Source organism: Vanessa tameamea, chromosome 21, assembly GCF_037043105.1.
Source record: "Vanessa tameamea isolate UH-Manoa-2023 chromosome 21, ilVanTame1 primary haplotype, whole genome shotgun sequence".
Taxonomy (NCBI): domain Eukaryota; kingdom Metazoa; phylum Arthropoda; class Insecta; order Lepidoptera; family Nymphalidae; genus Vanessa; species Vanessa tameamea.
Window position 1 is genome coordinate 3,068,715 of NC_087329.1, and position 18,324 is coordinate 3,087,038.

General features: G+C 33.2%; 1 protein-coding gene across 1 annotated transcript in view; it reads left to right on the top strand.

Annotated features, from left to right (window-relative positions):
* LOC113394122 (rho GTPase-activating protein 27-like) overlaps positions 1-18,324 on the top strand; it is a 46,963-nt gene that overhangs the window by 21,195 nt on the left and 7,444 nt on the right. The window contains exons 2-8 of the mRNA XM_026631321.2: positions 2,801-2,923; positions 12,170-12,302; positions 13,214-13,416; positions 14,135-14,281; positions 14,561-14,673; positions 15,429-15,543; positions 15,979-16,093. Coding sequence (XP_026487106.1) covers positions 2,801-2,923; positions 12,170-12,302; positions 13,214-13,416; positions 14,135-14,281; positions 14,561-14,673; positions 15,429-15,543; positions 15,979-16,093 — 949 coding nt within the window. The remainder of the gene's footprint in view (positions 1-2,800; positions 2,924-12,169; positions 12,303-13,213; positions 13,417-14,134; positions 14,282-14,560; positions 14,674-15,428; positions 15,544-15,978; positions 16,094-18,324) is intronic.

Sequence of the window (18,324 nt, forward strand, 5' to 3'; positions counted from 1 at the left end):
ATTATAATTATACCACAACATATTAATTTATAAGCGTTAGAAATAATATGTTGTCAACATACTTGTTACAATTCTATCTTATCCTATATGTAAATAACGTATATTGTCGTAGTATATTTACATAATGGCTAGGTATAAAGGCTCCAGGAAGTATCAACGTTGTATAGACAAACAGTCTCACAGAGTTTATCACACGTTTCAATTATACGTGTGTCTCAAATAATTATCATTTTACCCATTTTCATTCTTCAATTTATCTCTCATTGCCATCATTTCCTGCACTATCGCTGTCTCTGTTGCACAATGCTAATGATGCGTTCGTGGGACAGAGATATCATCACCGAATGAATGGTTCGTTCATTTACATTGACTCTGAGGTCAATCAGGAATCAAGTATCGGAGAGATAAATTAAGGGCAAGTAATGAAAATTTAACATATATTAATACAATATGGTTCTTATTTATAACGCCATATAGGTTTTAATCCCTTGACTAGATATTCTCTACAAAAAAATGCATTCGATCGAATTAATTATATTGAATTTTTAATGAGGTACGTAAGACCTTTTGAATTTCAATGTTCTTGTTGAATGCTGAAGTTTTATATATAAATAAATATTGGACAACATCACATACGTTACTCTGATCCCAATGTAAGTAGATAAAGTACTTGTGTTATGGAAAATCAGAAGTAACGACGGTACCGCATACACCCAGACCCAAGACAATATAGAAAACTAATGAACTTTTTCTACATCGACTCGGCCGGGAATCGAACCCGGGACCTCGGAGTGACGTACCCATGAAAACCGGTGTACACACTACTCTACCACGGAGGTCGTCAATATATATATATATAGACAGATATATAGATACTATTTTATTATACAACACACATCTATACTAAAAATTATAATTGCGAAAGTAACTATATATTTAACTTATTCATGCTTAAGCCGCTGAATTGATTTCGACGGAATTTTAGTATCGAGATAGTTTGAGTTAGAGGGTAAAATGGGGCTTGAAGGTTTATATGCCATAGGTTGTTTTATATATTTCAAGCGGACAAAGCTGCATGTTCAGCTAGTACATAATAATTTGTAGTAATATAATACAGGTACAATTCTTTCAGGTTCATTAACCTCCTTCTGTTTGTGAAGTCGGTTAATAAAACCGTTAACTAAATTGTTTGTATATATTCTATACATTTAATCTTATGAAGGTCGCTACATCATTACATCAAAACTTTCTGCATTGTTAATGTGTAATTTGAATAATATTTTCCCATAATCAATAGCAAAACCCACACGGAATTGAATCTTAGTCATCTTATCTATCAGTCAAGAGGGGGAGTGGTGGGTCAAGGTAACCGAATACTATGCTAATGGAAACCGGTTGCGAAAATCATATTCAATGATTCATTCATAGACTGGCAACCTCGACCGGATCCGGAAGAGAGATTTTTTAGTATGGTGAATTTGATATCACTTTAATAAAATTTGTATTTTAATGATCACCAAGTTAAATAAAATGTTATTGAATTTGGGAAAAAATATTAACCGATTGAGATTTTATAAAAGGTGAAAAAAAGATCAAGAGCTAGTTGGAGTCGCGTTGAAACTGCGGTGAGGGTTGCGTAATCAGTACTCCTTGTAAATTTAATATTTTGTCTTTTCGAATAAAATAAGCTATATATCATAGGATAAACGTAGCCCTTAAAATATTTTAGATAGTATTTTATTTCAATTGGCAATTTAATTTAACCCGTTTTAAATACACATACAATTTCACAAAAAAAAAAGTTTGCATTTTTTTTATATTTCGCAGGCACATATTGCATATTATTATGATAAGTATATTTTCGTATCGAACCCGGAACTGAAATTTTAATAAGCAGACAGCGTCATACGACCGGACACGTCCGCGTCAGGCCCTGACTTCTAAATGTCATTGCTACAAACATACATCAAGTTTTATTATATTCGTAATTATATATGGACCAGTATAAAATTTTCACCCATATGAATACATAGATTTATTGGAAACTAGTTGTCGCCAACGGTTTATCTCGCTTTCTAGGGGTTCTTCGTCCTGTATTAGGTCTAAAAATGTCCCTTACTTGGAATTGAAGCTTAATTCGTAACATGTTTATCAAAATTGGTTCAGTCGTTTGCGCGTGAAAGAACAACAGACAGACAGAATTAATTTCGCGTTTATAATATTAGTACAGATTAATATGCTATTAAGTGTCGTAAAAGTCTTCATTACGATAATCAGGGCTACGCAAAATAATTTTATGAAGAAGAGTTTGAAAAGCATGAGAATTGAAGGCTGTTCAATATTTCCTTTGCTATCGAACCAAAAAAACCATACTTGAATTTGACTTTAACATAAATTGAATAGAATCATTTCCATATAACTTGATTTTATATATATATATATTTTTTAAACCCACTACGATCACGAAACTTAAAAGTGTCTTGTAAGTGAGAAAAGTGACTTTTAAAGCAGTTTTTATCAATAAACAGAGTAATTCAAGAGAATGATTTATATGTATAATACATGCATATTATTGCCGAGAAAAGCCAAGAATTTCAACTTTCGTGACCAGAAAAAACAAGAGGTTTTCTTTTTATGTTTGTATTTGAATCTAAAAGTTTTAAGTGTAGACTTATTGTACACGCGTCACGTCCGATTACCTAATAAATAGAAATAAGCTTATATTACAAATCATATGGTTTTTCTTTTAAATAATCATTATTAAAAAACAATAATAATAACAATATATTCTTTGTTCCAGTGGATCACCCCTGAAGAATGCGAAGTCTACTCGAGGGATAGGAGACCACCTCTCGTCATCCCTCGCATCACACAGTACCGGGCCCCGAGGAGAGATCCTCGTCCACATATACCTTATCCTGAGGTAAGATTCCCGACTAGCTCGAGAAAACATTATCATACTGAGTTTCTCGCCGGTTTTTTTCGGTAGAAACTACATTCCGAACCGGTGATAGCTTTTAATTTAATTAAATTCTTATTTTTTACTTGAATAAAGTATATTTTGATTTGATTTAATTGACGTAGATAAATCAATGGATGGAATCCTAATAATACCTAAATATTTAAATATCTTTAGTCATTTGCACTCGCTGACCATACATATACAGACATACATATTTCCCTTAAATTATCAAGATCGTGGTCCAATCTCAACTTGAAAGATTATTAGTTTATATTAGATTTTATATGTTTTAAAACTTTACCAAACTGTTGATATTTAAACAAAACTTCAAAATCGAAATATTCTCTATTCAAGTAGGCTCATCAAAGCTTTTGAATCGTGTTACAGTGTTGAAGTGTAAAGCTACCATCGGTTCGGAAAGTAGATTAAACTGTTTAGTTTACGTTACACACATATTTGTATACATTAAAGTACATCGTCCATGTTTTATTATTGAAAGTATTTTCTAATACCTGTGCGTGAATAATACACCCACACATAGACAAGAACAAGGCTGCCGTATGTCTAAGCTGATGTCGATATGTCTAAGATGTTTTCAAGGCTACTTAGACGCAGATAACTGTTTTTATTATTAATATATTGGAAGAGGTAAAATAATGTTCAAATTGTAATTTTAGTTACTGCTAGTATTTCTGCACACAGCTATATCTATACAAATTATTATAAAAAGGTAAATATGTTTGTTAGTAGGTAATTCTAAAATTATTTCACTGGTATAAAGTATCCCTGAGTGTTATGGGTATTAATTATATCGATATCATATAATTTATTATATTAATAAATGACACCCGTGCGAAGCCGAATACTAAAGGTAGTGTATATTTTTAAAAGTAAATATAAAAAAAACGCACCAAAGGTTTTTCATTGGTAGTTAAAGTCATTCACGTTGATTACTTTCCTTATAGAATAAGCTGGATAGCGGCTTATCTCAGACTACCTTAGTAAGCGCAAACACAGGTGCTCTCTCGTAGTACGATTCCGTCCCTCATAATTAGCTCGGACCGTAACCTGATATCACTAGACGGTCAAGCAAAGGATCAAGACCTTGACGTGCTTTTTTACCTAAGAAAGCAATTAAATCTGTCAAAGAATTCTCAGTAGTCGCCTTAGACTGTCGACTGACTGAAAAACCCAATATTTTTTGCCCCAAAATTCTTATAATCTTTATACAAATACAGAATAAATTGTATGAAGTTCGTATGTATTGTAATTATATACATGCATATAAACTGTAGCATCGATCGTTCTCGTGGATAACGAAAGTTCAGCAAATTAATGAGAAAACCTTTCTAGATTTGATTTGTATATCTTTTATTCATAATACAAGTTTAACCACTGATCCACTAGAAACTTAAACACATGTACATTGATAGCACTAATAACTGTATCCTGTTTTCCTGTTTTGCCTGTGACCTTATTTACTAACCAAGAATAAAAAGTCGCGATTATAAACAAGTATTTAGCAAAAACTTCTTTAAATAACGATGTTGTGAGCAAATCTAATACAATTTTTAAATAAAAATATTTTATTACTCATCGATGTTTGTTTCGTTTAGTTATATTAGAATAAAACTTTTTTATTTAATAATTCATTTTGTTGTCAAATAAATTATAATACAAGAGTGTTTAAGGGAAGATTGTTATTAATGTTTTAGTTCACTAATTGCTAAACATACGATTAGCGAGATAGAAGTTCTACCTTCGAAAAATTCTAGGATGCTCCAAATTCCTCAAAAGAAGAGGAGGCCTTAGCCCATCTGTGGGATTTTATTTAACATGCTCGCTAGTGTTATGTAAATTGATAAAATTAAATGAAGTATGGCGGTCCTCTTAAATAATTTAAAGTGATATTTGTAGGTGTATTGTTAGTCATCGATCCCACAATAAAACAACATATTTTGCTTAATATTATTATGTGGTGATTAAGTTCGACCCACTCAGAACTATCCGTAAAAGACACAAGCGCAATATATTATAATACATATTAACTTCAATATAATAGCGTTCTTTCATTACAACCGCTCGTCCGCTACGCTTATGGTTACGTGAAGCGAAGCCGAGCCTATTTCGTAAAACGTATAAACAATAAGAAACAAAAATATAAAAACAAACAAGTGAAAAAGAGACGGAATGTAATTTGCAAACAGTCCAAAAGCCAAGGATGAGTCAAAAGTTCCTCTAATATGGTAGATTACTTAGTTTAATTATGCGCGGGCACAATGCGGTTACAAAATGGCGTTCGCGCCAATCGCGTCCGGTGCTGAATGGGTCGGAGCGAATTTTAATATCCGTTCAATGAAGTTCCATTCGAAATATGAATTTGGAATTTGACAATGACTTCATTTTTTTTTTCTTTTTCTTTTGAATGTTTTGCTTATGACCAAGTGTCCTTTATTATAAAAGCGATAAATATGTCTTGTTTTGACCAGATGCGTTAATTATAGTCAAAGAGTAGATAGTGTTTTTCACCGCGTATTTTGTTCCATTTAATAACAAAGTTTTTTTTTTTTAATAACTAAAATTGGCACGGAAACGGTTGATATTAATATTTATCATAATCAGTATCTAAAACATTTTAACATGAAGCGGTAGATCTACGTATTTATTCATATAACGCATTGTTTTATTTTATTTTAATACTATATTTACACCAACAGCTACAACTATATTTATCTATTTTAATGAATATAATCCGTTGTAATACAATCGCACTGTTGTGAGTAAAACGTGACTTGGAGCATTCGTCACTTAAGTGCTATAATCATGTGCGTCTTAGGGTGCAGATACTGAGTGACTATTTGAAGCGATACTGTTGCGCCACAGTAAGGTGACAGGCACAGGCAAAGATAAAGGTTGCAGGCACAGCGGATAAAAGTACTTTCTACATAACATAGCTTTTCTTTTAATTTATATTTGAAAGCAAATGGACCGCTCGATAGTCAGTTTCATCCATCGACATTGACGTTCTAAGAATTAATTTCCTGACCCCATCAATGCGCCTCAATCCTTGGCTGTAAATACTCAATCTAGAACGCAAAATATACAGTATGCTGCTTGACGATGTAATAACTGATGAGGGAATGGTAGGTACCCGAATGGACTAGCAGCAAACCCAGTGAAATATCATGATACTTAGTATATTCTGGTAATTATACAGTTTCGTTTGTATATGTGATTATACTTATTCTAGTACTCCAATGTTTAGTCAAAGTTAAAATCTTTTTTCAATACTACTTTTCGTCGGAGGCTTCGCCCTCATGTGAGGGGGAGGCAGATGTTAGATACCTTGTCGATTTTCTGAACCCGTGACGTTTATGCAAAATTCAATAATTGTCGGTTCAGTAGTTGAGACGACGAATATGCTTTCATAAACAAAATTACTTTCAAATTTATTTAATGACAATTTAGGATTGAAGCGTTACATTAATCGATTGGTAAAAATCTGCCGACTTATCTTTAAAAAATCTCATTATTTAATAGTATCTATTAGGTATTAAGCACTTCACATTAACATCACTTCTATTTTACTAGTTACTACTATGTTACTAAAAGATCGAATGAATTAACTCTATTGTAACATATTTCACGGCTTAACACAAAGGTTTATGTCTTTTTCATTTTATATATTCAATTATACATAACTGTGTACTTATACGCTGATCTCACATAAATGTTGCAACACAATGAAATCAGTTGATTTTTGTTTGCTGATAATATTTGTTCATTAATATAAGAGATAGTGTCGCGACAATAAGTCGCCACGTGTGTGTGTACCTTAAAAACTTTGTCGTGAATCAATATGACAATATCTCCGCATACCAGAAGTCTTATTGTATACATAATGACATAGCTAACTACGTCGTTGGTCCAGTGGCTAGCTTATACGGCTACCGATATCAATGTCCTAGACTCTAATTCAAAGCCGATCAATTCAAAGGTTTTTCATAAAGAAGCTTTATTAATATCTAGAATTTCATAATATGTAGTTAATAATTATGTATATATATTATATTTTTATGTGTGTATTATTGGGATGTAGTTATGTGTAGTTTATTATTACATTTTAGTATAAATATTCGTATATTATAGTTTTTATCTCATCTCTATATCAATTTCTGCCCTTACCTGTTTTCGTTCTAAGCTTCTAATGTAGCTTTAGTAAGGCAGTTGATTGTGGAACACTTTCGGGCTTCGGAATACGTGTTTAGTCCTGCTCGATCTTCCGGACTCCTGCGAGGAGCGAGCAGGACAGCTTTACACTTTAGACCGGAGATATCCTCATCTCCGGTCATGTCAGGATTTTGTCCCATCTGACTATGAGATTGAGTGAATTATTAAATACTTTTTTCTTACGCTTTAATATATCTTGCAAAATTGACTAGCCTTTGAGATTACACGAGGAAGATATTCGTTATCTATTCAATATCGTAGATTGAATTAATAAAACATTAGTGCTATACATACTAATTTTTAAAGTAGACTTAAACACGCATTTTTGATTCGCCATCTTACAAAATTAATTTTAATATAAGGTACAATTTACTTCTAGACATATATTGAGGCACGTTGAGGACGTTTTTTATTGGCAACACTAAAGGTCGTCTCTAAATCTGTAAAAAAAAGGTATTCTTTAAGAACTAATGTCAGAAGTGATATGACATTGACGGTAATAATTAAAAAATATATATAGGATACCCGCATCAAAATGGCGCGTCAGCATAAGTCAGTTGTCAACATTTCACGAGTGAGGTACGAAGTGATTTCTTACAGAATCGCACTGCTGTTTTCTCTTTGCCTATTAATATACTATAAATATAATTAATTAATTGAAATTGATATATTTTGTTAATACCGTTATTTTTAATAGGCTTTAAGGAAAAACGTCGTTTAATACTGGGTTCAAATACATTATTATTGTAGACGTTATTGAAACAGGAAAATTGAGGCTGCTATATTATGGTTTTTTACACATATACAATATGTTTAATAAATTCATTTTTTTTTACTGATATGTTGATCATAGTCAGTTGCTTTCAGACTAAATACTGAACGCTCATTGGTCATTGGACCGCTATGCGTCATCAGTGACCAATGACCATTTAGATGTCAAAGTTAAGGTTGAGAAACTGTAGGTATATTTATGTATCGGTAGTGTTGTACTGGTTATGGCCAAACCTCATATATATTCTGTGGTCCATAGTGTAGGTATTTACAGTCTTCATGCTTTGCATTTCAAGTGTGTACATACATTTTAGACACGGATGAGGATGAAAGTGTCTGAAATTATTAATACGTAAAAATATTTAAATTTGTAAATACATAATATCTTAATATACATCTAATTTCATCGTCTCTGTATATGAGAAATTAATGTTAAAGTTATGTCGATTCTGTTCTTACCACAGTCTTCCAGCGGAACTAAATTCCAAAAATCGGTGATTATCAAAACCAACATATTGAATTATATTTGGTGGTTGTACTTTTGCAAGTCCATTAGGCAGTCTCATATATTATACCGCTAAACAGTAATACTAATTATTGTTGTGTTCCGGTTTGAAGGGTGAGCGAGCCAGTGTTCACCACCAAGTAGAGCATTCGTCTTCCGCTCACCTATTGTATAAATATAACCATTTATCAATCAAGACCGCAAACTCTCAAGTGCCTACTCAAATACCCCTTTAAGGTCTAGACGCTCTTGTATTCAGTGACTCATGACATATATATATTAATATGTCATATTTTATGTCGTATAGTGATGCATACGTATGTATCTGATTGCATTGCTGGCTCCATTGAATTCCGACAATAATCAGTGTACGCGTAATAAAGCTAAGATAAGGAGAACGAATGTTTCCTAACGTCGATTCGACGACCGGCCGTTGATAAGAGCCCACTAGTGATGTGCCGTGACATGTATCGATATGTATCCCTACTCGTTTATACGTAACACTTAACATCCTGTCAACGATTACCCTTATTTGTTACTAAGTAAATTTTGATCAGAATAATGTTTATTTATACACATATTTAAAAAAATATATGTTGATTAATAAAATACAATAGTAAATACTGCAGAATAATATATTGACAGAACATATTCACAATTAATATTTACATTTGTATAAGCATAGTATGTTATGGATATTGAATAAATGAAAGAGGTATTACATATTGATCTCGAGGAATCCCCCGTCTTTTCTGAATCACGAAATGTGCACCAAATACACACGCAAATCAAGACATAAACTTATTAATATAAAATAAATTCTCCCAATTTCTTGTTGGGGCTTACCCGTTTACATCACCCACTTATCCCTAAAAACGGCAATACTTTGTATGGCTTTGCTTAAGTTTTAATGGTGAGTGTACCAGTGTAACTCCAGGTAAGAAGTAAATAATATCATAATTCTCATGATAGATCGTGTATTGATGTTAGGATATGGTGTTATATTCAACCACCAAACAGCAATACTTAGTATTGTTGTGTACTGGTTTGCATGGTGAGTGAGCCAGTACAGGCACAATGTCTCATTTCCCAAGGTTTGGTGGGGCATTGCTTATGTAGGAATTAGTTAAAAATGGTGCTAACATTATCACCGTATGAAATTTTAGACATCTATCGACATCGGCCCATGGTAAGTGGTCACTACGACCACTTACCATGAGCCCGTCCGCAGATCCATACCATAAAAAATAGTTTAAAAAATCTCTGTTTAAAAAATCATGCTTACATAAATTTAATATAATCTGTGCAAAACAAACGAAATTAAAAATCGTTAAACAAGTAATTAAAAACAGTGCTAGTTTTATGCATTAATGTCATTTTACAATAATGAATTAATTCGATAATTTTGTCCAAACTAAATCCATATATTATACACGGTAAGTTGGTCCTTGCCATAATTTTGCAACTAGTGTAGTCACGTTAAAAAATACTAGTCCACGATGAACTATCGATGTCGCAACTGGTACAACACTACGCAATATCATTGTTACGCTTATTCTGCCACGGGTGTTGGTGCGTCACGTTGTTACGTTGAAAATAATAAACTAAATTTGCCCTTTAAAAATAGTTTTTGTGAAGTGATGTGATTAAAAATGGGGAGGACTTCGTGTTGAGATTATTTATCTGTGATAATGTTTAACTTAAAACGCGGGAAGACGTGGTTCCGCGAGGTAAAGTATTAATAATCATTTTTTATTGGCATTTTAAGTCCGTGGCAATATGTTGTGCTCTAACTATTAATAACTTTGTAAAGGATCAATTGAATATATCAATTTTGAAATTAATTTTTTAGCGCTGACCATAAAAATATTTAATATCTACAATTTTGAAAGAAACCCAAATAATGCTTCATAAAACAAAATATTAACAAAGTTATCTTGTGTTATTTATATTAATAAGTATACGACAGTCTAAAAAAAATAAGTTAATAAACAAAGTTAATTTTTTTTGTATAACACCGTCTCGCTTATATTCACTATGTGCGAGAGGGACGTCATCGTTATTAAAACGATAGTGGCGCCGCCATTGAAATCACAATTATGCCGATTACACAGGAAATAACCTTATACATGAATACGATTGACTTATTAATAAAAACTTTATTTGGAACTTTTGTAAAGTACGAAGCAAATATCGATTATTCCTTACGTTATTGATACCGCCTACTCCATTAGGATAATAGGGGATGATGCAGCATGATTGAGAGAGATAGGAGTTAAAAGGGTTAGGTGAAGTTAAATGGCATTCATTGATTTAATACCGTAAATGGTTCGATGTCTGATCGTGATGGATTCACATACCCATAATATGGTTTTGGACATTTGTAACATAATAAGGTTTATAATATACCTACATACCTATTGTAACTCATTGAATACCGAAGCAAGCTTGAACATCAGCAAAAGGGTTTTCTAAAAGCTCTTAAGTCCGTAAAATAAGGAACGACGAAAAACGAAAATTGTGTCCATGATCTTACAATTTGGAAGTAGAAAATGTACAAATGGAGGGGGGGGGGTAAGGTATTGAAAACAGTTGCACAATAAGTGCAATAACCACATCCGAACATTAAAATGTCGCGATAGTAGATCTTGAATGATTTTTGTCTTAAAATTTAACGCAGACGAAATCGCGGGTTTAGCTAATACGTAATAAATTTATTATTTTGTTATAATACGAATGTTTTATAATGTGTACATTGGATATGACTATAAGGAAAATACGTAAAACGTTGTTGCTTTGATAATTTTGATGTTGGAATGAGACGGACTATATGGATCTTTTAAACTTGACTTCGCTTGTCGGAAATACATTTTTGGTTACATTGTTTGGGTATAAACGCTTGACTATCTCTTCTTTTCTAGTAATTGTTGCTCCACTAAAAATAACTATTCTAGTTCTGATGATGACAGTGAACTAATCCATTTTGGCAATAGCGGCATTTTTGCACGATTTTCTTAGACGAGTCCATAGCCCTGAAGATATTATAGTACACATAATATATGCAGATACAGAAGCATCTTCCCTCACTCTTATAGTCCTCGAAACGGCATTACCAACGGTTCTAACTTAACATCTTTTCAAGTTTAAACTGTCTTATAATTAGTGGTAGAGTTCCCAGGAAGCCTGTTTGGGAGGTACCCACCCACTCATCAAATATTCTACCGCCAAACTGGAATACCTAGTATTGTTGTGTTACGGGCACAGACACAAGGGACATTACATGTTAGTTTCAAAAGCTGGTGGCGAGAAAAGAAATGGTTAATGCAACTTACAGTTTGATTTTCCATTCGCAGTGGTGACCACTTACCGGTGGCTCATTTACCTGGCCGCCTAAGTGTATCATGAAAAAATCTAACTGCGAGCTATAATTGATAATTTCTGGAGGGAAAAAAACAATAATCACGGAAGACATCAATATAAATTTGCAATAGAGCCACATTATTCAACAATACGCATCTTGTATCAAAAATTTAGAAATTCCTTAATTTAGCTTAATTACGCACAATTAACAGGCGTTGAAGACATTTTTCTTAATTGAATCAACTGCAAGAAACATTAATTACCGTCTTCATCATAGTTCGCTACTGTTCCAATTTTTCCTAAACAAACCGAATTTGCCTAAAATAATATATTTTTCACAGGATACATTGCAAGATGTCCCTGCAAAGTCTTGGAATTGGTCCCCGACGTCGGAGCGGAGTCGTCTCGACTTGGAGAGAAGCTTTAGCAAGGCGAACTGCGACAGTCCACCATTATGGGTGAACAAGCGACTTGGTAAGTTGACTTTACCAATTTTGAATCAACTTAATCAAATTATTTATTTTTGTATAATTAGGAAACATAACTACAATTCTTTGTGTTAGATTAATGTTAAATTTGTGAAGAAATAAAATTGCTTAATAATGTCTTGATAAAGTATATATGTACATTTCGCCAACTAACTGCACTTGACACGTTTGAAACTTACTCCGCTAGTTTAATTACTGGCATTAGACTTGAAATCTCCAGTTAATGTCTTAAGGGTATAATCGCATTGTAATTTAAGCCCTAGTTAAGCCCGTTACAATATAACTTTGACCAACATGATCATTTATTATGTGCCGTTCAAGTATGGACGTTTATCTTTCTACTTAAAATCATTTTAAAACAAAATGCTGACTAAACTGAATTTAAGCTATGGATTGGTACTGGTAATACTTGCATCTTGCAAACAATTTGTGGTAAGTTCGATGTAAAAAACATCGAAGAAATTTTTGTTTACATATTTAACATTAGTGGTAGATATTGTATAGGATTAGATGGTCATATTAATTTATTTTTTATAACTAATGCCGTTTAGTCCTTCCCGAGTAGTATATACCTATTCAAATTCTCGTAAGTTTCGTAAGAGTCAATTGTAGTAATTTTGAGCGGCTTCATAATTTCGAGTAACTTCAATAATCAATTTCGAGTATTTAAGATCTAAACACTCTGTGTTTCTGTGATCTGGGTAGTGATAAAGCAGACCACCTTAAAAGTGCTTCTCATGGGAGGCGCCAGCGTTTCTATAAGAGTCTTCAAATCCTATTACATTCATTACTTCATACGCTCTTCCATCCGAGATTTAGAGAAGCAAATATTGTTGATATATTTCGAGATAAAGCTGTTACAATATTAATTAAATTATTACATTAAATAATTTTCAGGAGGTTCCACCGAGAACCTTCTAGCCGTGTCAAGGAGGCCCAACCACTTGCATTTGGAAACCGGATCCTCTGGAGACAGTCTTGACGTAGAAGTCAGGGAACGAGGATTTCCGAAAAAGGAAAGAAAATCCAGGTCAATGGTGGCGTCGAAACAGAAACCTCGACCGCCTCTAACATCGCCAAGACTGATGATGCACCCTGAGGTTTGCTCACTAATAATAATGATAAATTAGATTCTCGCTTGCTTCAGTACTTATAAAGAAGATTTTTTCTCGAAGGGCTCTCTGGGTGGATACCACTCACTCATCAGTTATTCTATGGATAAACATCAATACTTTGTATAAGGGCTTGTGTGTCAGCGTAATTATTACGACAAAGAACATAACATCTTATATCCATTGTTGACAGTACATTAAAAGTGTAGTTGTTTATACATTACCATGAATGAAGGCAATTTTTTTTATATTTTTTTTTCTAGGTACCTTTTTTCGTAGGCCGTTCATCAATACATTAAAAAAGTGATTGGTTTTATATAGTAATAAATAATTTAAATATGTCAGCCCCTACTAGTGCACAATGTAGCATGCGGCGATTCAAATGTAAATAAATTAACAAACAGTATTTTAAAGACCAGAATACACTACGGTATAAATATTTATAGATTATTGATTTTACACTTACTTAAACTTTACCTCAGATCAAAGATACAAGTTACAGTATACAGCAGTTCTTATTGCTGCCGTCTGTCGGCCGAGTTATCCCAAGCTGGATTTCTGCTGCGCGACTACTTTTAAAGAATGATTGTTTGTCGTGATCTGGTTATTTATTTTATAGATACATATGTTTCCGGTCCGATAGAGAGTATCATATTGCCGGCTGTTGAGAGTAAAGCATTTGTCATTTAATAAAATTTATCTCCAGGCAACAGTGATACACGAAGGGCCTGTGAAAAGGACAAAGTTCTCTGAAGGCGGTAAAAAGAGTAAGAAGAACTGGACCGATTGTTACTTGACCGTAACACCGACTGCACTCGTCTTTTATAAGGATAAACGGACTTATCTTGCTACGGTAAGACATCCATCGCCAGCTTTCCTCTAACATTTGCTCAGAATATGCACGTGTAATCAGAAATGTATTTGCAATTGTTGTGATCTGAACTGAAATAAATAACATTGTATTGAAAACTCTAGGCAATTTCAGAAACGTTTATTGACAAATATTTAAACACAGTATAGAAATTCCTAACATTTCTTTAGCGGAAGCTTTGTCTTGGTGTTTTCTTTGAATAATCTGAAAGGTTGGATTTAAATTTTTATATTATAATTTGATGAGTTGTGATTTTTTCAGAAATTGCCAAAGCCTTTGAACACTCCACCTAGTCCCACCGCTCCTCGACCGGAGCTGTTTCTCCCTCTCCTCAACGCTCACATTGTCCAGTGTATACAGATGCACACCAGGAGGTTAGTTCAACATCACTACATCTTCAAAATATTTTTAATGCGTTCATCTGAAATGGCACAACAATCCGGACAAGCACTTCTGAGTTTTTATGCAGTTAGTGCTTATAACTCATCTCGTTTTGCGTGAAGGAAAGCATAATGAGAAAACCTTCACGTGCCGGATGAATATCAGTGTATCTAGCAACCCGCATTGGAGCACCGTGGTGGAAGCTCCAGCCTCAATACCAACTTCTCGACAAAGAGAAAACTTAACCCAACAATGAGTCATTAAGAGGCCGTTACTATGACGGTCAAAACAAAGATTTAATTATTGTTATTAAAATAGATTGATCTTATTCGCCTCTGCATTGCACAATTGGACAATTCTTGGGATATTCTATTAACTTGTATATGACATCGATGTTCTATTAAGTTTTCTAGAGTACTATATTAATAGACTGAGTTTTGCAGAAGTGTTCCAATCCTCATATCAGCAAATGATATGCATTTCATTTTAAAGATATTCCATATTATAGTTCAATTGTATTGTTAGTCCAATTGGATGTTTTAGTTTCATGCCCGGTTACTATTTTTAAGAAACGATTCGTTTTGAACAGAAGAGCGGACGCTATAAAATTAATATCGTAAGTTTTGGTATTGCTGCTTGTTTTGACATTAGAACGTCTAGCGTGTCGTTACCCGTAACTCGGTTACAGATGTGCCATAACGATAAGTTAAATATAGGAAACTGGTATAATTTGTTATTTTTTAACTAGATTCAGTCGCTCACTGGTGCTCACGATTGAACACGATCAGTATTTACTTCAAGAAGAAACGGAGGAGGGAGCAAAACAACTGCTGAAATGTATACAGACTGTTATATACAAACTTGTGAGTTTATTTTCAGAATGATTTATGTTTAATAAAGAAAATCTTAAATGAAATTTCTACTCGTATGACGATGGAGATTGAATTCTCCAGGACCACCATTCCTTAGGAGTGTTATATATAATAAAAGCCTTTCCATGCAAGGTATACACTGCACCAAGTCATATATAGGGTTATTTTAAAACTAAGAAAATGCACAGAAATTTTTGATGATTTATACTAGAAGTCATGGAACAAAGTTTGTTGCTTATGATATTAGTGATATGGTCCCGTAAAATTATTAATGTTTTACAAATACAGCGTATATTTGTACAAAAAACGATTGGAAGAGAATTACGAACTATTGCATCTCATCCAAAGCATAACCGAAATATATGCTCTAAACGCTAAATAACAGCCTAAGTGACACAGATAATTATTGAAGTTTCAATGTACCAGGGTCCTCCGGCGTTGGACGACAGACCGAGCCCTTACCAAAGCAGCAACACTGACCTCGAAAGCCTCGGCCGAACACCGCCAGTATCGCGGCACGCCACCAGGGCCAAGCAGAAAGGTTGGTAGATAACAAATACTTATAGATATTGGTCACGTTGGTAGTTGTTGGGCCAATCCTTAAAAGGGGACAGAGGTTTGTATATAATTGATGAAATAGAAAATTTTGGTAAGATTTTAGTTTTAGGTAACTTTGAAGAGTATTTAAAAATTAAAATATTTCCAATGGATTTTGGGTAAACATTGAAATATGGATACAATGATATCAATATTTATGAAGGCGCCCCTCCACGTTAAATTATTATCGGCGTGCCTTAGTACGAGTGACGTTAATACATACAAGGTATTTTAGTGTGCGTAAGACGACTAAGAGCACAGACAGCAAAAAATACAAATTAGAACATATTTGTTAAGTTTTGTTTAATTAACGTTAATATTGTTGTTTAATTTAAAGTAGAGGGGCGCGTCTTGGTGAGTGAATAGATCCAAGCCTTGTTTGAAATTGGTTTCGTATTTTTTGCACTAGAAATCGTAAGAGAAACACTCAGCACTATTTTTTTTGCATATTATTCGAATATAGGCCATAATGGCTTGTGATATTCTGTTTAATAGTAAGTTATTTTTTAATGAAATAGATTTGAAGACGGGAAAGTGAGCCATCTGAGAGTAAGTGGTCACCACTGCTCATAGGCATTAGTGCTGTAGGAAATATTAAATATACCTTACATCTCCCATGCGCTATCAACCTTGGGAACTAAGATGGTACGTCCCTTGTGCCTGTAGTTACACTAGCTCACCCATCAAACTGGAACAAAATAATACTGAGTATTGCTGCTTGTGTAGAATATATGAGTGGATGGTACCTACCCATGGACTTGAACAAAACCCTACCACCAAGTTTGGTTTATTTTACGGAAATTAATAAATTAATCAGGCCGACATTAAAGAAACAAGGGCCAACATTCGTCTCCAATACTTGCATTAGCTTAAACTTGCATTTCAACCGGACCTTAGAAGACACACTTTGATTAATTTTATATAAAAACGCACGCACCTAAACAAATCTCATTTTCTATCATTTTTGACATATATATTATTTATTTCACTACCAATTGGGTAGCCCATTTGCCAGTCCACCTGCCTTTTTGAATTAGCATAAAACGTACAATTGCGTTCTTTCATAATATAGAGCGCATGGAATGCCAGTTTTTGTTTACAAAAATAAATATCCCATATATTAATTATTTTGTCAAACGATAACTTTTGAGCTACATGAATATTCCGTATCAACACGAGAGCGGCTGTTTTCAATTATTATGTTATAGATGAATAGAATTTACCCAGTTTTTGTGTGATGATGAATCGCGTTCCCGGTAAAAGTTGAATAAATTTATTTTCCTCATTCAGTATACGTTACTCGCTTCGTCAAACCACATTGTTATTCATGTTTAAATAGATATTCCGTAATAAGTATAATTCATATTTTACTGTCTTGCATATGTATATATTTTCTTGCATATGAAATTCAACGTGTCAGTGTCAAGTATTGTAAAATATTGAAGATATGAGATTTTGTTTTTGTTCGCGAGTGTCGTGGTACCATGGTGATTGACTGATAAAGTTATGTTGAGTTGTGGCTGCGTTGATGGATTTCGTCGCCTACATTCGTGTAAGATGCAAAAAAAAACATGTTTGACATTTGGCAGATCTTTTGTAAATCGTATAAAAAAATAATGTTTTTTTTAAAACAATATTTTGTTGCGAATGCGGAACATTTACCAAAGTATACATTACATTTTTTTTACATTACATAAGCAGCCTGTAAATTTCCCACTGCTGGGCTAAGGCCTCGATATATACCAAAGTATAATATAACGTTAAATAATTATTAATATTATAATTAGTTAATAATGTCAACAAATATAATAAAATGATTATAACCAACAGTGGTGACCATTAAAATGGACTTCGATCCGGTTACAGATTTAGTTTTTCCTGAAACAATTAAATTTAAAATAGTTTAACCTCAAAATTGATAAGCCCCTTTTTGTGCCATATTCATAAAATATTATAAATCAATATTTTATATTAAGTGCTATTCAAATCTAAATATATGTATGTGGATCTTTTTTAGAACATTCTAATCGACAAACTTGTTAGATGATATCAATTACATATATAGTATATGATTACAAGATCTTTAACGTATACATACAATCATAAAAAGTAATAAAATAAAAAAAAATTAAACCGACTTCAAACAAAACGGAAAAGGAGAAAAAAGACTAATTC